The sequence below is a fragment of the Aquila chrysaetos genome, chromosome 6 (genome assembly GCF_900496995.4).
Source record: "Aquila chrysaetos chrysaetos chromosome 6, bAquChr1.4, whole genome shotgun sequence".
NCBI lineage: Eukaryota > Metazoa > Chordata > Aves > Accipitriformes > Accipitridae > Aquila > Aquila chrysaetos.
Window position 1 is genome coordinate 21218507 of NC_044009.1, and position 23377 is coordinate 21241883.

The 23377-nt window shown below is 39.5% G+C and overlaps 1 protein-coding gene across 2 annotated transcripts; it reads right to left on the minus strand.

Moving 5' to 3' along the window:
* Nucleotides 1-1353: 1353 nt before the first annotated feature.
* On the minus strand, nt 1354-21159 carry STK17B (serine/threonine kinase 17b). Of its 2 annotated transcripts, none has more exons than XM_030018668.2 (8): nt 20994-21159; nt 18025-18180; nt 13986-14198; nt 9356-9500; nt 8979-9105; nt 8014-8062; nt 6430-6609; nt 1354-4342 (listed from the first exon to the last, which is right to left on the minus strand). In XM_030018668.2, the coding sequence occupies exons 2-8, from the start codon at nt 18144-18146 to the stop codon at nt 4060-4062; spliced, it is 1119 nt and encodes a 372-aa protein (XP_029874528.1). In that variant the 5' UTR covers nt 18147-18180; nt 20994-21159; the 3' UTR covers nt 1354-4059. The 2 variants fall into 2 exon arrangements, with proteins under 2 accessions (XP_029874528.1, XP_040980406.1); XM_041124472.1 differs by lacking the exon at nt 20994-21159 and adding an exon at nt 19999-20178.
* Between the last annotated feature and the right edge of the window lie 2218 nt (nt 21160-23377).

Consider the following 23377-nt stretch of genomic DNA (forward strand, 5'->3'; position numbering starts at 1 on the left):
AAAGCTCTGCACCTGTGGAGGAACAATCCCATACACTGATGAATGCTGGGGCCACCCAGCTGGAAAACACCTTTTGCAGAAAAGGACCTGGGGTCCTGGTGGACACTGAGTTGAACATGACCCAGCAGCATGCCCTTGCCACAAAGAAGGCTAATGGTATCATGGGCTGCATTAGGCAAAGTATCACCAGCAGGCTGGTGGAGGTGATCCTTCCCTTCTACTAAGCGCAGGAGTACTGTGTCCAGTTCTGGGCTTCTCAGCACATGAGAGACATAGACATACCCGAGAGTCCAACAAAAGGTCACAAAGATGATGAAGGGATTGGAGCATCTCTCCTATGAGGAAAGGCTGAGATAGCTGGGATTGTTTAGCTTAGAGAAGAAGGCTCAGGGGGATCTTATCAACATACATAAATATCTGAAGGGAAGGTGCAAAGAAGATGGAGCCAGGCTCTTGCCAGTGGTGCCCAGTGACAAGACAAGAGGGAATGGGCACTAACTGAAACACAGGAGCTTCCATCTGGACATAAGTGTTGTAGTTTAACCCCAGCTGGCAACTAAGACCCACACAGCCGCTTGCTCACTCCCCCCACAGCAGGATAGGGGAGAGAATTGGAAGAGTGAGAAAAGTCATGGGTTGAGATAAAGACAGTTTAATAGGTAAAGCAAAAGCCACACACACAAGCAAAGCAAAACAAGGAATTCATTCACCACCTCCCATGGGCAGGCAGGAGTTCAGCCATCTCCAGGAAAGCAGGCCTCCATCATGCATAGCAGTTACTTGGGAAGACAAACACCATCACTCCAAACATCCCTCCCCTTCCTCCTTCTTCCCCCAACTTTATATGCTGAGCATGATGCCACATGGCCTGGAATATCGCTCTGGTCAGTTGGGGTCAGCTGTCCCAGCCGTGTCCCCTCCCAACTTCTTGTGCACCCCCAGCCTACTCACTGGTGGGGTGGGGTGAGAAGCAGAAAAGGCCTTGGCTCTGTGTGAGCACTGCTCAGCAATAAGGAAAACATCCCTGTGTTATCAACACTGTTTTCAGCACAAATCCAAAACACAGCCCCTTACTAGCTACTATGAAGAAAATTAACTCTATCCCAGCCAAAACCAGCACAAAAAGGAAATACGTTTTTCACACTGAGTGTGACTGAGCACTGGAACAGGTTGCCCAGAGAGGTGGAGTCTCCTTCCTTGGAGATACTCAAAAGCCATCTGGACATGGTCCTGGCCGACAAGGTCTAGGTGGCCCTGCTTGAGCAGGGGCGTTGTACAACATGACTTCCAGAGGTCCCTTCCAACCTCAACCATTCTCTGTTTCTGTGAAAAAATGAAAACACAGAAGTTTTGAAAAAAGGGAAAGTTTTATTTATTTTTTTTAATATAAAAAGGTCATGAACTGCATAGAAATATGACTTCAGTCATCTTAAAATGTTACTCATCACTCATTTACACTTGGTAATTCCCAGTAACATGGCAGGAAGCAAGACGGGCTAACAATTGTCTACAATGGATGTATTTACATTCAATTGAAATTACGCATGCACAATAGTATTTTTAAATAAATCAAACACACTGATCCAAATAAAACCTGATTCAAGGTATATTTTAAGTTTATATAAAGTACAAATAAAGTCCTCAAAACTTAACTTCCTTGGATAAGACAAATTTTCATTCATTTAAATTTAAAGATAAGTTAGCTCCAAAAGTAGTAAGAAATGTAAACATCAGATACCATGATAAAAACCTTAAGGAATAACAACTTTGTCATAAAGTGCTGGCATATGCTTTCACCTTTATTTTCCAGATGTTAAAAATAGAATACTAATATACAAAGACTTTCACAAGCTTCCCAGTTGTAATTTCAGTTCAGTAATATTTTTGCAGAATTTTAACATGTAATGATTTTATAAACATTCTTTTCTACCTTAATCTGTTACAGCTTTTTGACATTTTCTTCTTTATCTTAAGTGAACTTTAACTTCTAAGTATGTATAAAATAGTTTCTATTTTTAATTTACCCAGTTCAAATTGACCTCCATACTGGTGGAAAAAAAACAAAAGGTTAGATAAGACTCCAACTGGGAAAAGCCAAGGACTTTGAAAAGTAAAGGTATAAGGTACCTGAACACAACCCAACCCAGTAAAGTCATTTTGTAATTATATGTATTATCAGTATCACTGAAAAAAGTTACATGAGAATTAATACATAGAGGAGACTCAGTGTGGTTCATTTATACCTAGGCATCTGAGCTTCATACATGCTGAATATATCCATGACTTCATTTCAATGAGATTAAGTCTTGGAAAACTTTGACTTCTTCTGACAAACATAAGCTGAAAGATAATCTTACGTGCCTTACACCTCAGTTGACTTTTCACTTGTCAACATCAGAGTCACCCAAAATAAAGACAACAGTCCTGAATTCCCCCATCCATTTTGGTGATATATTATATTGAAATCCATTTGTAAAAAAACCCGTTTCTTCTTTGTGTGAAGATAGATAACAACCTTTTACCACTCATGTTCACCTCAATCTTATGTTGTTCCAAAACCTCAATCTCCCTAACTATTGACAAGTCCACAGGCACACTTGAAAAAGATTATCAGATTGTGGTATTTTATTATACAAAACAAAACAAATCCAAATCAAAGACAATTAAGTCTAAGCTCTGAGGAGTGGAAAAGCCCAAAAGTATTTTAAAGTGCTGTTCACTTTCAAAATATTTATAAGAGTTTTAATACATTCCCTACACAAAAAGACTTCCAGCCTCAGTGTTACGATTAGGATTTTATCTTGTCAGTATGAGTTTCAGGCTGTTAAGGCATGACTGGTATTTGCTCTAAGTCAAAAACTGACATAGATGTTATTTCCTCAGAGCCTAGAAACAGGAAGTGCAAGGGATATAACTTTAAAAAAATAACAAACCCACTAAACAAACCAAATTTAAAGGCTTGAAACAACTATTAAGTAGCTTGTCTTTAAATACTAAACACACTGCAGTCCATTTCTCAGAGTGGGCATGAAGCAAAATTATTATGGATAACAATAATTGACAGAAAGATGCACCGCACTTCTACATTAGAGGGGCACAATGAAAAGCTTTTAATTGCAGCTTCACTGGCAAAAAATGGTTATTTCCATTTTTTTCAGTTACTACTTTTAACTCTAAAGAGACTTTCTGTTGGGGGGGGGGTGGTTTGGTTTTGCTTTGTTTTTCTGTTTTTTTTGTTTGGTTGGTTTTTTTTAAGACAAGGAATAGGTCCGTACAGGTAGACGATACTATTTCAGAGCTTTTATGAAAGCAAACTAACAAGCTTATCAAATATTCACATCAGCATGGGACCCTCATCCTCTTCAAATGTAAATTACTGATAAGAAGCAAAGGACCACTAGCACAAGGACTGACAATCTACCAGTTTTCTATTCAAGCATCGCAGAGATGATTTCCAACACAGGAAAACCAGAGTATGCATTATAATTCCTAAGTGGACCAAATCTGTAAGGCAGAAACATTTCCTTAACTACTAGTGATGCTACAGAGAAAGCAGTTTTCCAAATGGCCCCAACAGATGTATCATATTCCCAAAACATACCAACTTTAGCTTCCATTTAAAGCTATGAGAATGGTCACAAGTAAGCTCAGTAAGTCAGCTAGATTCAGTTTCCCTGCTTAGACCAATTTCTTATTAAGGCTAGCCATAAAAGTGTGCATGTATTCAACCACTGTTTGGCAAAGCTTGAGTTTAAACAAACTCATTTTCGGGTTTTAGTTTGTTCACTCTGGCATAATTTTTAGACTAAAACTTGAAAAGTGCAAAAATATTTAATTACATCTTCTTAAAAAAAATAATTCATTTTATTGGTGCAACCACCCCAATTTCTCAGGAGTTAAATCCATTGCCAGCAATGGATAGAAAAGGAAGCACCAGCATAAAAGAATCAAAGTGCATTTCCAGTATGCCAATGCTGCTTGAATTGGCAAGCCATAATCTTATATTCACCACTGGAATAGATTATGCTAAACTCATTTTATAAAAGTCTATATTACACATTAACATACGAAGTCTGTCATGAAGTCTTGGGGATACTGCAATGAATCATCAAAACGGAAACGTTTGGAGACTGTACTGCTGTCCTCTGGAATGTTTTCTTTGTCTTCCTTATTGCTACAGTTACCATTACAATTGGATTTTACATTCCGCTCTTCTGTGCATTTTGTTGTGTGTCCTGGCATCAGAGAAGAGCAACAGGTTTCTTCAGGGCTACACAGGAGTATGAACTCCCCTTGCTGCAACCACAAATGAGAAAGACAGGCCTCTGCTGTGGGTCTTTCCCTTTGAAAGAGAAAAGGGTAAAGTTACTTAAGTTAATTTCAGAAATACTAAAAATGTAAAAAAAGAAATCTTAAGCAGAATTGATGCTAAAGAGTTAGTATCACTGTTTTTCCACCACTACCACGGCTGCTACAAAACACACCTGACCCTACCACAGTTAAGGTTAAGTATTTAGCAACATGCATCTACATTTTAGTTGACCTTTCCCTACTGCTGAATGTCAGAACTGCTAAGCTTTTCATCAGAACAAGGAACAGGTATTTCTCAGCCAGTGTTCATAGTCCCTTGGAATGTTTTCAACATTGTGTGTGTGTATATATATATATATATATATATATATATATGTACGTGCTTACGCTTTTGAAGTCCTATGTTTTATACATACCATTGTAAATAGGGAGGCTAATGAATATTCAGTCATTAGGTTTTCAAGGAGGTCCAAATAACATGAAGTCATCAACTCTATCTAACATTTTGCAGTGTTTTACTCTTCCAACTCATCTGGTGTAAAACCTTCTAAAATGTAGTTACTACCAAACAAACCACAGACTTACAAAATTGTTCCTTTGGATAACCTAGTATAGTAGGGTCGCGGGGGGAAATGCACCACCACAAATGCTACTAGTTTTCATCATGTTCTGCATTGTTAAGTTCCACAGAACTTGCTGGAAATGCAATAGAGCCCACTACTTGTCCTTAATTCTACCAGAACATGTGATTATTTTTTGGTCAGAGAACGGTAACTTTACACAGTTGACTATCTGAGGACAGATTTGTCCTCTTAAGATTCAAGAAGGTATAGTCATCAAGAATTAGAATGGGAAAAAAAAAAAAAGTTATTGAGGATATAATGAAGACTTTGACATGCCCAGAAGCAAGAAAGCAAGTAGAGTAGTAACTGTGACAGAATATGAAACATCCTGCAGCTCCACTCTAACATTTATCAAAGCAGGCTCTTGATAATTGCTTTCCTCATGATACTATAGTTTTTGTGAATTATTCCAGAGATTGACAAACCCTCTGTGTGAGATGCTAAAATAGAAAGGACTGTTCAGACATGAGTTTATATGGAGTCCTTATTTCATCCAAGTAGGCACTTCACGGATATCTTCTCCCATCATCCCCTCTGATCAAAAAAACCCTCTCTCAACCAGACAACAGGGTCACTCTTGCTTGCTGCAGGGACTACTGTCTCACCACAAATGACAATACCTAGCACTATAACTGATAATACCTGATCATGCCTACTAGAACATGACAAACTGACTTTACTAAATATTATTTCCCCATATATACCTTTCAGGGTGGTGGGTTTGGGGTTTTGTTTTTTGTTGTTTGGGGTTTTTTTCCTGCATTTGCTGGTGCAACAGTTAAAAAAAATCCAGATTTAACGCTATACAGGAAGTGCAGGCACAGTTAATGTCTGTAACTCTCAAAGACTATCTTCTCAAAGTTCAGCTACTTTGAAAGGCCTTGATTAGTCTGAACTCCCAAAGAAGGCAAAGTTATGGAAGTGTGCCTTACAAACAAGTAGTTTGTACTTTTGGTTGAGAACATTTTTTTTAAAGACTGAACATGGCAAAACACTATATATTTCTGAAGAATATATGCTCAGTCAGAAGACTGCCAAGTCTTTATATAAAAATGTTTTAAAGTAGAAAGATACATTAAAGATAAGTCAGGAAACAAGAAAGCACTGCATCAAAAAGATCGCATTTTTTCTCTCCAAACCGTGCAATAAAAGGTTAAATTATAGACAAGAATGTGACCTTTCTACAATATATTTCATCAGATTTGTTAATAATCTGTCCTCTGAATGAAAACATAAAGAAATTAAAATTACGAAGTACAAAACTCAAAGCACAAGCCTGACTACAGTAATAGCCAGTGAACCAAAGATCCTTTTCATACATTATGGAAAAGCATAAACCTACACTTTTAAATATCCAGCTGATAATACCAATGCATTGTGAAATGTCCGACTCATCATATCAGTGGTATTAAGCTCCCAAATTAACATTTAGTTTTTCTAGGTGCTCCACAAACATAAAGGATAAGATTCTTGCCTGAAGGGGTTTGTTACTTACTCCGGATTTTTTGTGAGAAGTTTTTGAATGAAGTCTTTGGCAGGCTGTGAAACCGACGAAAACGTTTCTTCTGAGTAGTCCACATTAACTTGAGATATATTAAGGTAAGTTTCTTGATTATCAGCTCCCACAAATGGAGATTCTTGTGTCAGCAGCATGTATGAAATTACACCTATGTTCCTGAGATAAGAACACAACGTATAATCCTACTAGCACACCTAAACAATATACCCCCCATATTTATTGTGCTGCAGATCAAACTTCCTGATGTATGCCACACTCAGAGAATTAGAAACATCATGTGACATCTCAGTTTTATGTGATTCAAGCACGTATGCGCATGCACACACAGGGAAAGCTATGCATATATCTCAATGAAGAGATTTTTAAATATTGCTTACTTTCAATATACCCTTTTCTTCCCATTGAGATTGTTAGGAAAAGCAAATATATCACTTTTACAAAGCCCATTCTTGGATATATGGCAATTCTGGATGTTATAACTGCAAAAAGATAGACTTTCTAATTTGCATGTAAATAAAAACCCATCTTTCACTACAATTCTGGATGAAGTTTCAAAGATTGAAATTTAGTCAACCTTCCTGTACAATTGACATCTGAGTTGTGTTACAATATCCTCTTGCTGAGATGTTTTTCCCTAAGAGCATGAGTACCACACATCATGTGATTTATTATAAATCTTAGATGGTTTCTTGATGCATAACAAAAATGGTTTTGTGATCTGATATATCAAACTTTAGTACTCATTACAGTGGGGAAACATGCAGCTGCTCTGTTTGTCATTCTGAGTAGAGCACCAATAGTTCGGTTTTATGTCTTCCCACAAAAGCAGGCAAATAATAAGTGGTTAAAAGCCATTCACGAACAGATTTAATTACTATTATGAGTTGAGAATTTCAAAGGAGTAACTGGATCACAGCAACTTTTAAAACTGAATTTTAATTATTTAGATGCTCAAGAAATGCATATAAGTATTTTATGTTTTTAAGGAAACATCTCAAAGCTAGCCTTTACGCTAACATAGCTCATGAAATTAACAGGTTACAAAGGTATACTTAATAAAGTTGTGGATCAGTTTAAGATACTTGTCTCATTTTTAATGGCTCATTCTGTAGATAATACTCTAAAGATAAGAAGTACAAAGTTAGAATACTTCTTATCATTTGTATAGTAAAATTATTTAATGATATGAAAGTGGAGAGGGAGGAGTGTCCAAGAGTAGTTAATAACTGAAGCATGTCATCCAACAGTAACTAATACCTAAAGATTGCTATCCAATCATTGTTATCATTCCCTTAGAACAAAGACCTACACTCTGCATGCTCAGAAGCCACCTGCATTCCCTACTAGGTGTGCAACAGACCCATATACAGTAATTCCTGTAAGCCCCAAGTTATATCCTGAGGGGTCCTTCCCCTCCCAACTCTCCCTATTTTGGTCAGCCTACCAACAGAAGGGTATTCTTGGAAGCCAGATAAAACCGCATCAGAGTCTGGATCTGGCCCCTAGATTGTTAAGTGGTCACGACTACCTCAATAAAATGAATTAACCTATACAACCTACCACATATCTGTAGCTGTGGTAATAGGATCGTAGTTTAAGATTTCTGGAGCTAGAGAAAGAGATGGGGAGAAGAAAAAACACTTTAATAGATATATTATTCAAGTGGCCTTGCATCATACACAACATTTCTGGCAGATTTTTTTGCCAATCATTATTATGAGACTAAACATGCAGTTTCAAGAACCAAGTTAATTATTTTCAAGGCACAAGGGTGGAAAAAAGTTATTTCCGTTTGATTAGACACACCGATGCTTAATTGGTTCACACTAAAATGGCACTATATGGCCTGAAGTCTATTCTATCCAAGTCCCAAGATATTTTCTAATCAGATGCACGCACATGAGAGATTCTTTTAAGAGGTTTTCAAGTATATAGCTTTTTAAGGGGAATGCATAAAGCCTTCAGCATGTTAGCACTGCAAAGCCAGATGACCAAGCCAATTTTAGGATCGGTGGCTGTTACCATATGCTAGATAGTAAATTATTCACTACAGAATGAAGCGCTCTTAAAATTTAGTGTAGGCAAATCATTAAGGAATCCTGCTCCTCAGAGAGGGTCAAGTGTTAATGGCAATCTTTCCCTTTCCAAGGAATATTTTAATCTCATTAAATCATCATACTAAAAGGCATTCCTAATTCAAAGAACATTTCTTTTTGCATTCTAATGTTAAATTCTTGTGATTAGAGTTGAAATACAACAGCCAAAATTTCTTGTTGATTTAACAAGCTGCATCACAGCAAATATTATAGCATGAAATTAAAGGTGCACCTGTTGGTATAATTTGGGATTTTTTTGTGTAAAACAAATATTTGTTGACTACACTAAAAAAAGAGCAGCTCAAAACACGTTGCCTTGTCCAGATGTTCTTTCTCCAGTAATGACTGATAAATTGATGTGCATTACATGAACTGTTTCTGTTTTCTCAAAACCACACATCAGAAATTGTGCAAGCAACTCTTCCATACCTAGATACTCTGTTGTTCCCATGATCTGGCGCAGTTCACTACAATTCTCAAGCTTCCGAGACATACCAAAATCTACAATTTTTACATCACCAAGAGGATTGACACTGCTGAGCAAAATATTTTGAGGCTAGAATAGAAAAGATTTAATTCTCAATTAATAAAATACAAGCCACAAAAAATCCCAATGTACTAAATGACATTTCAGCTTCTATTATGCAATGCTTATTGCTAAATTTTATTTTTTAAAATTATTTAATCTCTAATAACAAAAATGAGGAGAAAAAGGAGATTAGGTATGTATTTAACAAATGACTTTGATTATCATAATACTAAATTGAAGATAAGGTACTAAAACAAAAAGTCTGCTGCAGCCTCACCTTTAAATCAAGATGAACAATATTGTTTTCATGCAAGCAGCAAAGTCCTTCAAGTATTTGTCTTACAAGTCTTACAATATCCCTTTCACCAATTCTGTCATCCAGATCTGGGACACACAAGTCAAATATTTCTCCTCCAGCAGCACTGAAACACATTCGAGAACACTTATGTATTAAGTTTGAATTTTCAAGCTTAAGTGCGGAAAAAATTTATACATAGTACCTATTTACATAATATATATTCATATTCTCAGAGAGGCTGTGAATATTGTTATTGCTATTTTTCCCCCCTTTTTTTTTTTTTTTTTAAACACACACTTATGCCAAGACACATCATATAAGCACTTAGAAGAGAAAAAAAAAATCTGATGATGCTTTTTCTTTCCTCATAGCTGGCAAGAGCAGTTGAGACAGTGAAACAGAACTTTGTGGCTGACAACCTCATAATGCTTCGGTACCCTCAAGCATGCTTTCCTGTAAACGAGTGTGAAGATGCCTTCAGGAAGATGAGTTCTATCATCCTTCCCTTCTCTTCAAGTCAAATCTAAGATTTCTTCCATTAGACCAGTTCCATAAATAATTCAAATGAAGAAAGCCCAGCAGTATTCCTATTCTCTGAATTTGGGAGTAAAAATTACCTTTTTTTACATGATGTGGCTGTGGTGTAAACTTAAGAACTACAATGCAATGAACAGCTAGAGCTACTGAAGAGTATTTCTAGAGTGGGAGGAAACTGCATACTTGCCACCCTAGGTCCTGCCATTCTGATGGAAGACTAAAAATCAGAGAGGTACCAGGAAGAAAATCTAGCATTCTGCTGCTGATTAAATATACAGTTGCCTAGTCAGTCAGCGAGCAGTATCTTCCAGAACTCTAGTAGACACAGAACATTCAGAAATACAAGGACTCGGCTCTGTCACTTTCACATCAACCATTTCCACACTAACAACAAAGATGAGATTGACAAGCTTCATGTTTTCACACAGCATCTCAAATATATTTTCCTCAGAAAAAGGCTGTTGTTTACTTATAGAAAACCCTACTATTAGTACAGCAAAAAGGAAGCATGGAAATAACCGTGTTGCATGTGGGTTATTAGTTACACTTCTGCACTTTGCCACAGTGTCAGCTGTTTCCTTTCGTGCTGGGTTTGAAATCATTATTCAGCCTGCTCTAACTGCCTGAAGTTTCTCTCTCTTAAGGATAAACAGCTACATCAAAACTACAGATCAGTAAGCCTGAATTTCATCATTAGCAAAATGACAGTGTCTAAAAAAAAGTTAGACAATGGACAACATGGATAAACACAGTCACTAACCTGCTGGAGCTACGCGAGGTGCCAGTAATACCTCCCCTAGTTGCCTTTATGACAAAACGTAGATGAGGGGAAGAGCAGTGGATGTAATTTACTTAAACTAGGTTTTCAACACTGTCTCCCACAGTATTCTTGTATCTAAGTTATTACATTATGGTCTGGATGGGTGGACACCTGGATGGGTAAACAGCTGAACAGCTCTGCTGAAAAGGATTTGGGAGTCCTCACAGACAGCGAGCTGAATGCAGCAAAGAAGGTGAGCAGCACTTTGGGCTGTAACAACAGAAGCACAGCCAGCAGGCTGAGTAAGTGACTCTACCCAGCACCCTAGACCACAGCTAGAATGCAGCATCCTGTTTTTGGCTCCCCAGTTCAAGGAAGACATTAACAAGCAAGTTCAGCACCAACTGAGAAAGCAAGTAAAAGAGCACCAGATGACCTGTACCATACATAAATGTAAGATATCTTCAGAAAAATAACCTAACAGAATCCTACACACGGCCAAACTTTGAACGGGCAGGTACAGCTCAGGAAATTTTGATTGACAGCTCTTTGAAATAAATGGACTGATGTGCAGAGCAGTCAAAACAAAAGCGAACATACATGGCTATCATCAGGAGGGCTACTGGGAACAAAATGCAGCAAAATGATGCTCAGTATAAAACCATAACACGTAGTTCTGGCTTCTGTATCTTCAAGAAGCATGTAAGATCAGTGAAGATACAGAGAAGGGCAAGTAAGAGGAGAGACAGCTGCTTTACAAGAAACCAAAAGAGAAACCATTCAGTTTGGATAGAAGATTGTGGAGGAGTCTATGAATGAGGCTTACAAAAACACTCAAGCTGGTTTACAGATGAACAAAGAACTGTTATTCACCAAACCCCACAGTATGAGAACTAGGAGGTACCTGATGAAACTAGCTGATTAGTTTAAAACAGGTAAAACAAAGTATTTGTTCACACAGCAGGTAATGAACATCTGGAATTTACTACCACCGAAGTAGACTGTATCACCAGGTTCAAAAAAGGACAAAACAGATTCACAGACTACAGGTCCATAAACAGATACTAAAAGGAACAGGCGGAGAGGTATTCTTGGTACAAAACCTCTGGTTGCTGGGACAGTGCAAAGAGCAAAAAGTGGGACAGCAAAAAGTGGACAGGCTCGTACACTCCTTAGCTCTTCCTAAATAGCATCTCCCTATAGCCATTGCTGGAAACAGCAACAGATTAGACAGACCCTTGATCTGACTCTGTAGAGCTTAGTTCTTCAAGGAGCAAAACTAGATAGATTTGCAATTAGTACAGCTGCAAAATGAGTTAGTACAGCTGCCAAGTTTCTCTCTGAATAACTGGATTCCTCCAATTACCTTTGACCCTCAGATTAGAAGAGTAACAACCTCCGTTGTGGGGCTTTTGAAAAAGTATTCATATGTTTAGTAATTCCCTCTACAAAGATGGCCTTATTAAGAACTAGCAACCATTTCTCTCCTTTATTTACAAAGTGTGCGCTTACACAAACTGATTCTTACTACTACATCTTCCAAAGAACCCCACCAATACAATCCAACAACAGTGAGGACCATATGTAGAAAGAAAAATACAGCTAAATAGGAAATGCCTATCAACTATTTTATGAGTAAGAGACTCATTTCTTGCAATTCTTTTGAAGTACTGCTTCAGAGTTCTGATAATGAGAAACAAACAAAGAATTATCTGTGTATTCTGCTACAGAAGGACACAATTTAAAAGCGCGTTCAGCCCTCTGCTTATCCCAATAGAACTAGGAACACTTAGTGCAAGACTTCTGAACACTACAAGGCAGACCATTAACACCAATGTAGTATGAGGAAGTTGTTTCATTACAGAGCTTTAATAAGCAAGACAGAGTTAGCTGAGCTGAAACAGAAGCCAGAAAATCAGTATGGCTTTCATGTGAGCTTGCACTTGTTCTTGATAAGAAGTTCAAAACTTGTCATCTGGACTTTGTCTTTACTTATACATTATTTAATATTTTAGCCTTCTCAGAACAACAAATAATATGTTACAGATCACCTAGTTCCAGGAAAAAAAGCTTTTTTTTTTTTTTTTTTTTTTTTAAAGATTATCTAGCTACATTCTTTGGAAAATTTGAAGGAATTTATCATGGTGCATGCAGACCACCATTAACAGCTCTTCAAATATTTTGTACATGAAACTTCAATCCTAGAGATTCTGAATTAATTTCACAAACTGCATTTTTGTTCCTTATATTCCAAACAAAACTTTATACATACAGATAATTCAAATTCAAATTGAATTCCCAAATTAGATTTGTTTTCAGAGCTAATGAGAAGCCACAGGGACATCTAAAAAGATATGGGAATTTTGGAGGAAACAGCTTCAAAAGCCAAACAGTTTTAAAACAAAACCACTAAATTTAGAAGCTCAGAACCCGCAAAGGAATTGCAAATTTTCAGTCACCAGAAAGGATCAAACGGTGACTGAAGCTCACAGAACATAGATGAGCTCAGCTTCTCTGAAATCTGTGTACTTGGTATCAGTGGCTACAATTTTTTTTTTTTTTTATTTTGTATGATTTAAGATGCATCAAAGCACTATGCACTTTCTATGGGATTCAAGAACATTCTCTCTGATCAGCTTGCATGAAAGATTCTTTAAGGGGGGGAAAAAAAACCCAAAACAAATGCCCTAAAGTTTGTATTCAGGTTTTATATTAGGTCGCCTGACCTGAAAATTGATCAGAGCTTTTCTTACAAAAATCCAACTAGCAGAAGAAATAAGCTGCTCAAATTAAACAGGCAAGTTTTAACCAAAATTACCCTCCAGAGATAAAGGCACAAAAAATATTTCAATTTGAAATTGAGTGAAATTCTCTATGAAACTGAATTATGCAGCGAGAAGAAAGAAGAATCTCTTTTTATTTTTTGATGGCTTTTTGCAAAAAAAATATAAAAATCTTGCAGTCTGTTTTTTAAAATTGAGTACATAACTACCGTAAGTTTTTGTGTATTTTGGTTTATGTCTTATTCCATATTGTTTGACATAACTCATTAGCTGTGGACGTAACAAAACACGTGTACAAAACCAAAGATTCAAATTAACACCAACTGATTCGACTCTTGTATTTACATGAGAATAAATCATACCAAAAAAGTCCCTAAGAGCTTACGAAGTATATCATAATGAAATATTAGCACAATGCATACAGTGTACTGTTGTAATTCTTCTGGGTGTTCAGGCAACTCATGCAAAAACTAGCACGTAGACAGATTTGTAACTACAAATGCAGAACATTTGATGAAGGCATACTTACTATTCCAACACTAAAATGATTTCATTTGCTGTTTCATAGACTTCATGGAGATTAACTATGCGAGGATTAGATTTCATTAATTCAAGCACAGCAATTTCGTGAAGAATCTCTGCTTTGCAGTCTTGGCCTCTTCTTCTTTTCTTCAAAAATTTAGCTGCATACTCTTGGCCTGTGGATTTAGCTATACATTTTCTAACCACAGCACATCTTCCTCTACAAAATAAAAGGGAAAACATTAAGACCTAAGACATGACATAAGAAGTATGCAAATTGCCATTAGAAATAAAAAGGCACGGCAAATAATTGGAAACTAAAAAAAAAATTACCAGGGGAATGCCACGTTTGGCCTGTTCTTACACTATTCCCTGAACATTCACTTTCAGCCACTGTAGGAGAAAGGATACTAAGCTAGATGAACCTTTGGCAAGACCCAATACAATTCCCTTTATACAGACTAGCTAAACATTAAATCAGAGTATCAGGTTACATGGACATTCTCACTGTAAGATAACAGAGTCACAGAATAACTTGGGTTGGAAGGGACTTCTGGAGGTCTCTAGCAAAACCTCCTGGTTAAAGCAGGGCCAACTACGAGATGCTACCAAGCTGCTCAGGGCTTTATTCAGGTTGGCAATATTGTATTAAAAAAAACTCAACCACATTATAGCACCTACAGGATAAAGTAATAAACAAAGCAAAACCCTGTGAAATGTAGAGAATGAACACAGAAAATAAAGCATATTTGTACGCTGGGGTGGGGGGAAGGTCTTCAGTGCAGAAAATTTTAGATTCATAAAGAGAATTTCCCTCCACAAATCATGTAGTACTGCCAAAAAAAACCCACACAGGTATCTGCAAAATGTTTAAAAACATCTTAACAGAAAAACACCAACTACTTAGCATTCTCTTTCTCAATTACAGTTAGACAAAGTGTGTTGCTTTATTTCCTAGCCAACTGTTTAGGTATGGAAACAAAAATGTATTTTGGCAAAGAAATGTTTTTAAAAGAAAACCACATACTGTAGTTAAAACACCAAGCTGACCTTTTAAAAAATTAGGGGAAAAAATGCAGTTTTTTAAGCCAAGTTATAAACTCCTGAAAAAACAAAGTTTTATAATCACAAGTTTTGCATTCCCAGAAATGGCTAGTTGCATATTTGCGAAGTGTTTTCAAATGATACAAGAAACATTATTTAAAAAAAAAAAACAAACCACCTTGAAGGGCTAAAATAGTGTAAAGTTCTAAAAACAGTTATAAAACCGTGTACAAAGAATGAGATCTACACTTATGTCTTCAAAAAAAACCAACGCCTTTCCATGCATGTTTTTTGTTACCACAGCATACTAAGAACAAACTTAATGAAGAAGCCCAGTACGAGCTATCTGAGCTGTGCTTTTTGAACTAAATTAGCTTCTTTTGTAGAAAAGACTTATGTTGCCCTGCAGGCTTTGCCTTTCTTCTGGTGCAAAAAACCCAATGCCTAAAAGGAACATCTCTTAAAAAAACCAACAAAACAAAACAAGGCATGTCTGAGGCTTTTTGAAAAAATTTAGACTTCAGTATTTCATCAAAAAATGTACAAGCATCTCATGAAAAATCAGATTTCCATTTGCAAATAACCATATTAAGTACAGTTTGTTCAAATCTGGCTGAATTATTAAACATGTAAAGTTGACCATTAATCATACTGCTACCACTTATTTAGAAATCAACAAAACAGCTTCTCTGCATCATTTATTTCAACATCAATTAGTTGTAGGATTTCTTCGACCTTTTTTTAAAGCACTACATTTAGAAAAGTAATAGTACAAAACTCAAAAGAAAAATTAATTAAAGAGGCAAAAGTTATTTACAGTTTGATACTTGCACACTCTTCATTTTAGCAACTATTTGTAAGCCTGAAAGGGCCAAGTCCTTCCCCAATTGTTAAACCAGCTTATTACTGCAGAGCATTTTAAGTTATTGAGCTAAATTTCATAATATACCAAAGTTTAAGATACTCCCCCCCCACAGTTTACATTCTCATTTTAACATCACATCACCTTGTCAACCACAAAAGTTTCTCTGAAATCAAAAAGGGGAACTGTTTCAGTTTCATGAGAACAGGAAGATCTTCCCTGATAGTTTTTGCACATCTTCCTTCTAGTTGCTGTGGGTGTAACAGCTTTGATGGGTCAGTGGTATCTCCAGATTGATGATCTAAGAATTTCCACTTGTTTATACTTTATTTGTAGTATGCCAATTAAGACAAAATTATTAAGACAAAAATTGTTTTCGAGCAGTGGAATTTCTCCAGAAATGCAAAAAAAAGTCACATCTGAAGTGTTGCACCAAAGCAAGCAAAGTGGTTCCCACTCCTTGCTGCCTGCAAAGCAACTGCTTAACCATCACATTTTACAGCCCAGTTTTACAAGATAAAAACTGATTTCGAGTTGTTTTCATATCCCAAGTTATAAACCACAGAAATTCAGCTACTTCAAAAGACGCCAAGCCATCCACACACTGGGGACAAAACTACTTAACCCACTAAACAGAACCTGCCTGCTTCATGAGTCAGTGTCTTAAATACCAAAGGACTAAAAGATAAAGGTGTGGGAGGAAGAAATGGGACTTGGGAAGCTTAAGAAGAGAAGAACAAAAGAACCATTTACTAAGTAACCTGAAGAGGAAGAAGAAAATTGCAAGTGAAAAGAAAAGCATATTAAATCTTTTAGAGAAGCTACAAAGAAAGGTGGATTTTACATCACTTAGGAAGTGTTGTAAACACATTTAAAAAAAAATAAAAACGCACACAATGTTAGGCCAGGAAAAGTCAAAAGTATGTTTCTATGTTTGGAAAACATACTACTATGCTTCTGTTTCGTTGCATTTTGGCACTTATTTTGTTATGCCTGGTTTTGCATGTACGGAAAGTATTAAAGACTGTGTTTTGGAATCCACACAAAATCTATACTTTTGTTTGCTTTAGCCATCATCTCACAGGTATGTACAATTTGAAAATCCAATGTGTTAAGAATACTGGAGTTCTAGAGGACGGTGCATATAAATTACTTCTGTCAAGCCTAGAATTCAAAACTAGAGCTGACAAAGGGGTAAGAAAAGAGGAATGTTATGGGCTGCAAGGTGCACTTTTATAAAAGTGTACCAGATAAAGCACATGGTAGGAAAAAAAAACAAAACAAAACAAGAGAACAATGAAAGCCAAAGAGCTTACAAAATCACATGTAGAAGAGCATCTTTGCTGACAAAACAAGTTGCAGGTGCAAAAGATCGCTATGTAGCACAGCAAGGCACAACAACTGTAAAACTGACCCATGCCACTTCTGTTCAAGGAGCTTGGAAACATGACCATAGCATTACGTTTGCATGGCTTTATACCCAGTTCACTGAATATTTTCAAGGTATGAATTAACGCAGTGATTTCAAAAAAGCATTAATTCAGATGTCTGAAACAGTATCATAAGTGCCAATGGTTTTTTAAAATTTTGTTTTATTTCCTATTTTACTGCTGCAAACATGAGCAAGGGAAACAGGCCGCAAAACTACCCTGAAACAGCAGGTTGTTAGAAACTTAGGCTAACTGCTTGAGGGTGGGAGGGGGAGAGAAAAAGGTCTTTGTTTTCTGGACTTCAAAAAACTCAACCAAACAACCGGAACAACCAACTCAAAAATCCCCATTCTTTGTCTTGCAATATTACCCTATGTCATCTCTTCTTTAGTTTATGTACCTGGAATGTGATGTGTGACTAGACAGGGGAAATGGAAGAAAAGGAACATAATCCCAGATCTACATGACTATGAAAACAGGCTAAATCCCTCTGACACGGAAAAGGCTGGCAACTTATGTCTCACTGTACCTTCTCCTGGTCCCTAGAGAACCCGTTGGATACTGCAAAGAAGCGGGTGGCGAAGGAGTGAGGCATATTTCATTCCTCATCTACTACCATAAAAGTTTGCCAGAAAAGGTCTATCATTGCACAAATTCTCCTGCAGCAGAAATTCCTCTTACTAAAATAAAATAAATAGGAATAATCTTACCTTCCTAGCTCTTTTGATTCAAGCATATAAAAATTGTGGAAATTGTCTGTCTTGATTTGTGTCTGCAGAGATGTGGCTAACAAGCCAGAAAGGCTTTTATTCTCCAACTTTCTCCTCGACATAGTCAGGAACAGGTCTCTCTCTTCTACCAGTCACCTGTTAAAGCAAACCAATTATGAGTTTTGGAAGTTCCAGAATTACCACACAGGAAAGTATACAAATACTAGAGTTTAGGTCTATCAGACTAGAATAGCCTTAAGTTTGTTCAGTAGTGACCTGAAAACAACATATTTAATCACCATAAAAATAAAAGCTGAAAGGAATACTAATCAAGACATGCTAAGAAAATTAATTGAAAGAGGGTTTGGGGTTTTTTATTTAAAAATTTTAACATTTGAGATAAGTTGGGCTTTTCCCTCCTGGAGCACATCCGTAAGATATTAGGCATAAGCTTCAGTTCTAGTAAAAATGCTGATAACTACTTAACTATTAATCACTTGGGTTTTTGTTTTTTTGGGTTTTTTTAAGCCTTCTGAAAATAAGCTTTAACTCTTCTTTGGATTCTGGGTAAGTTCCAGCAATTCCCTTAAGTTTACACTTTTAACTGGTATCCCTGGGGGACTTAACCAAAACTCCTTCCTGTTTGTTGTCTGCAACACAGCAGGAATAACTAACCATGTTTTTTTTCCAGTGGGAAGATTCACATTTCTTATTAAACTCACTCATAGCTCATCCAAGTTTCATTTTAATGCTTGACTAATTGTCAGAATGCAGCATGAATGGACAACATCCTCTTTGCAAGTTCAGATCATTTAGAACCAAATGATGCAGTAAACCTGACTAAATTGCCTTAATAAACTAGCAGAACAGCACATTATGAAGATACACACGCCCACATTATTTCTACTACTGTTAAAAAAAAAGCAAGCCAAACAGTAAAAATATTGGGTTTTGGCATTTACATTTATAGGCCTGAAGCATCTCTTCAGGTGAAATGCAAAAGCAAGGCAGAAAAAGGTTACTGAAGGATAACAGAAGTCTTAATTGATGGTCTATTTTAAGTTAAAGTCTAGGTTTACCTTTAGTAGTGAAGGAAAAAAAAGTAATCAAAAGGCAAATTACAGTTCAGATATAGTTAAATTTACAAATACACTTTCAGTTTTCAAATGACAGAAGTGTACTATCAGAGACTTCTGGAGGAGCACTTGAACTAGTTACGATTCAAATATAATCCAGGATCCGTCAAACATTGTTCAAATTACCAGGTTTTGGAACATGGATATTCCTATTGGAACTATTTGAATTTAAATCATGATTCACGCTTTTGCAGGAAAAAAAGTACTACATGGTTTAAGAATATCTTCAAAGCTTCATTTGATAAGCATGAAAGAGCTTTTTAAAAAATTATCAAGGGGTCACAGTACAATCTAACACACAAGTCTTTCAATCACCTTGTTTCTAACAAACATGCATTGCTTTTTTCCCCGATTCTATCACAGCTGATCATTTAAGAGACTGATTCAGATGGCTGAAATTTTACATGACTCTCCTTAGAGCTGTATTCACTAAATACAGTTTAACAGTTAAAGTTATCTTGTTACTGTAGTACTTCAGCACAAAAAGATTTATTTATATTAGACAATTGACCTATCTGCCTAAGAGCTTACTATTATCAAATTTATTATGTAAGCTTTCATTCCCTATCATTATTCTTAAAGAGTCATTATTAAGTAGAACATTTGTCTTATGTCGAATTAACTTTGTTCTCTGGTAAGACATCACATCTCCTCTTTTTAGTTTAATATCACCAAGAATACAGAAAAAAATATATTCATAGCAGGCAGCAACTCACAAACAGGCGCATACAGGCGCATAATCTATTCAGGAGAATGAGATCCAATTTCAAATCCAATTAGCTATGAAAAAAGGCACAACTTCTAATACATTAATTATTTCCAAAATTAAAAGGGATACCTGCATTGTTACACATTACGCCAAAAGCCCTGCGTAGCAGACGTTAGAAGTATGGATCTCAAATCTGCGAACTTCCCATTAGAGAGAAAACTTCCCACTAAACTACGTTTAACTGGGTAAAAAAGGTCACTTCGTTTAACTACTTCCAAAAAAGTCAAGTCCCTGCTCCGGGCTAGGAAGCCGTTCAGCACAGAATGACCACTGACGAGCAGCACCGGGACACTAGGCGACACTGCAGGGCCCGCACCTCCCTGGCCGGCGACGGCTGGCGGGCACCCGGCGCCCCGCCGGGGCCAGCGGAGCGGCGAGCCCCGCGGCGACCTGCGCGGCCGGCCGCGTCTCCCTCCGCTCACCGCCAGCCGCGGGAGAGTGCCGCCCCCGCACGCCTCCTCACCTCAGCTGCGGTTTAGCCTTTCGGCGGTGACCTGCCCCACGCCGCAGCCAACGCTAAGGCAGCGTTAGACTGCGACGCGGAGAACAGTACTCGCGGTCAGCCCAGGCTCCCCTGCGGGAGGGGCACCGGCGGAGCCACATCCTGCACTCTCGTCCCCTCGCCGCACACCCGGGCCGGCCTTCCCCACCCCCCCCGTGACCGACCACCCCCCTCCGGAGAGGTCTGAAGGACACAAAGCGCTCCCTTCGCCTCCGCCCTGCCCTGCTCCCGGTTGCTACCGCAAAGAGAGCTCCGCGGGGGCTGCCCGCTCCCGAGTGTGCCGAAACCCGGTGGGGACGGGCCGCCGGCGTCAGGGCGGGACCCGGCCCAGGGTATCCGCGGTACGCCCCAACAATCCTCACAGGCATCCCCGCGCCCCGGGGTGCCGCCGCTAGCGCTCCCCGAGGCGGGGAGACGCGCACCGGCGAAATCCGACACCGGGTGGGGGAGGCGGTACGCGCTCCCACCGCCCACCTAGCGTCCCACCGGATCCGCCCGCCCACCCGCTCTCATCCGCGGCAGCTGAAGCCGGGAGCTGCGACCCCAGCTCAGGCACCCTCACCTCTCTCCGCCGGGCTCCCAAGAAGCCCCTCACGGGCCAACGGTCGCCACAACGACCCGCGCGCCCGCCAACCGCCGCGCCCGCACCGTCGGCGTTTGAAAAGCGCAGCCCGGTAGATGTGGCTGCCCCGGCTGCGCCCGCCCGGCCCGCCCACCTCGGCCGCAGAGAGCCAATCCGCGCCCAGCGGGGCCAGCCGTCCGCCCGGCGATTGGTGGGTCGCCCTCCGCCCGGGGAGCGCCCCCGCCCGGCTGCCCTCGCCCCTCGAAGGCAGCCGGGGTGGGGGTGGCGGCGCGGGGTCGCTGCCGGCGACGGCTGAGGCTGAGGCGGCGGGAGCGGCAGCTGCCGCCTGCCCGACTCGCCGCCTCCTCGCCCCGCTCTTTCCTGCGAGTCGAGGGGGCGCCGCCAAGGCGGCGCGGACGCGCTCCTGCTCTTCCTCCTCCTCCTCCCTCTCCCGCGGTGCTGGGAGACGCGGCCTTGCCCGGCCCCGCTGAGGCGGACCGGGCGCCTTCCCGCCGCCCTCCCCCCAGCGCCCCGGGGTGGTGCTGGACAGGGCCGGCCGGTTGTTTGGGCGCCAGCGGGGGACCGGAGCGGGGCCGTGTGCCGCCGGCTGACGGCCGGCCCGCGTCCGGGGCAGCTGCAGGAGAGCCATTTTGTTTCACCGCCTGACGGAGCGCAGGGCGGGGACAGCCGCCGGTTCGGGCGAGATGCAGCAATCGCATCTCCTGGGCAAAGGGCTGCATTTCATCTAGACGCTGTACTGAGGCTTATCGGTGTGTACGCTGCCTCCAGCAGTACCAGAACAAAGGGGAAAGGTTGAGGCACGGGGGTAGCGCAAGGTGCGTGAGGTGCGGCGGGGCAGAGGTCAGCGGCACGGCCACCACCCGGGCGCGGCGCCGGTGCCGGGGAGGCCGCCCGGCTCTGCAGCGTTCCCTTTCTTTTCTGGCCTAGTGTAGCTGGGGATCTGACACAGAAACCCACAACCACAGAAACAAAACTCGCGTGCGCTTACCAGCAGCGACTGCACACGGTTAGGCTTTTTATGTTACAACGCAGCCTGCGCAGTGTCAGGCGACCGTAGGACTGGCTCGGTCCAGTTAAAAACAGAAACTGGTATACCAGTTCTCACACAGCACATGCATGTTTAAACGGGAGCAGAACCTACTTTTTATTGCTTTTATACAAGTACACATCTCTCTCGGAGCCTGTTTGACAATCTGTTTTTCATCCACATAAGTGGCAACTCGGTCTTCAGAACCTTGCTTTAAGGAGCCCAGAGGAGAAAAAAAAAAGTTAAAAGACTTTAACTTGTGGTTTCAAAAAGACCCTTTTTGAGGATATAAAATAGCCTAAAGCATGCTTTAGAAATAAGTTGAAATGAGAAAGAGTTCTAAAATAGCTGCCATTTGTTTGTCAAATTGATTTCCTCTCTGAAGCAATCCAACCAGCTGCCCTAGAAATTTGCAAACATCCGTTTTATAATAGATTAGTCATAAAGGCAGTAATAGTAACGTAGCATAAGAGTTTAAGAGTTACAAATTTAATTTCAGCGGTGCACCATTAGAGTTACTGGGTTAATTTTGTTTATGCTGCGGCACTGCCAGTGAAATGGGCAATTGCTATATGCATGGCGAGTAAGTACCCAAGTCATGCTGTCACAGCAATGCTTACATTAAGATTAGTTCAAGTAGTACAAATGAAGATGAGATACACAGTTTGAGAAAACAGAAAGTATTCTTGAAGACTTTGGAATATGTTACACCATGCAGCTGGCACAGTAAGATATACCTACTAAGAACAAGAGCTGCTTTTCAAGTGTAACAACTCCTCGCTTAACCTTCCATCTAAGTTTTTAGCATTTTTGAGCTGTGGATATTTTTTGACAAAGTCCAAAATCTTTACTCTCTCCCAGAGAGTTCCACCATCTCCGCAGAGTTCCAGACTGTACCCTTTCTTCATTATAACATGATTTCAAATACATCTGCCAAATAAAAAGACAACATGTAGAAAAGATTGGTTTTGAGGAGAAGCGTTCTTTGTGCAGTATGAAAAGCAAGCAGCATTCCGAACATACCGAATGATCCACAAGAGTAAAATTAAATGATAACTACAATTAAGATGTTTTAGGTTATTATAGCACGTGGTGCCAAGAAGTAAATGACAGTGCTTATGTTTGTCTCCTTAGCTGCTTGTGTATCTTCACCAATCCTTTTCAAGGCCAGGATTTGCTCTACTCTCCTTTTGAGTTCTGAAAACCAAATAAATACTAAAAATGCTTCATGACATGCATGCTATTGTAGCCTTGGTTATCTGTTTATATAATGCCATAGAAACACGTATGGCACTTAGAGAAGGGTATAATTGGCAGGACTCCACCCTTAGGACTT

What these genes read in the sequence shown, in the direction of transcription:
- STK17B (XM_030018668.2), bottom strand. Translation starts at nt 18,146, where the DNA reads ATGTCGAGGAGAAAGTTGGAGAATAAAAGCCTTTCTGGCTTGTTAGCC. An exon ending in ACCACAGCTACAGATATGTG is followed by an intron (nt 6,610 to 8,013) that starts GTAGGTTGTATA and finishes TTCTTATCTCAG; the next exon opens with GAACATAGGTGTAATTTCAT. An exon ending in CTTCTCACAAAAAATCCGGA is followed by an intron (nt 4,343 to 6,429) that starts GTAAGTAACAAA and finishes TCTCTTTCAAAG; the next exon opens with GGAAAGACCCACAGCAGAGG.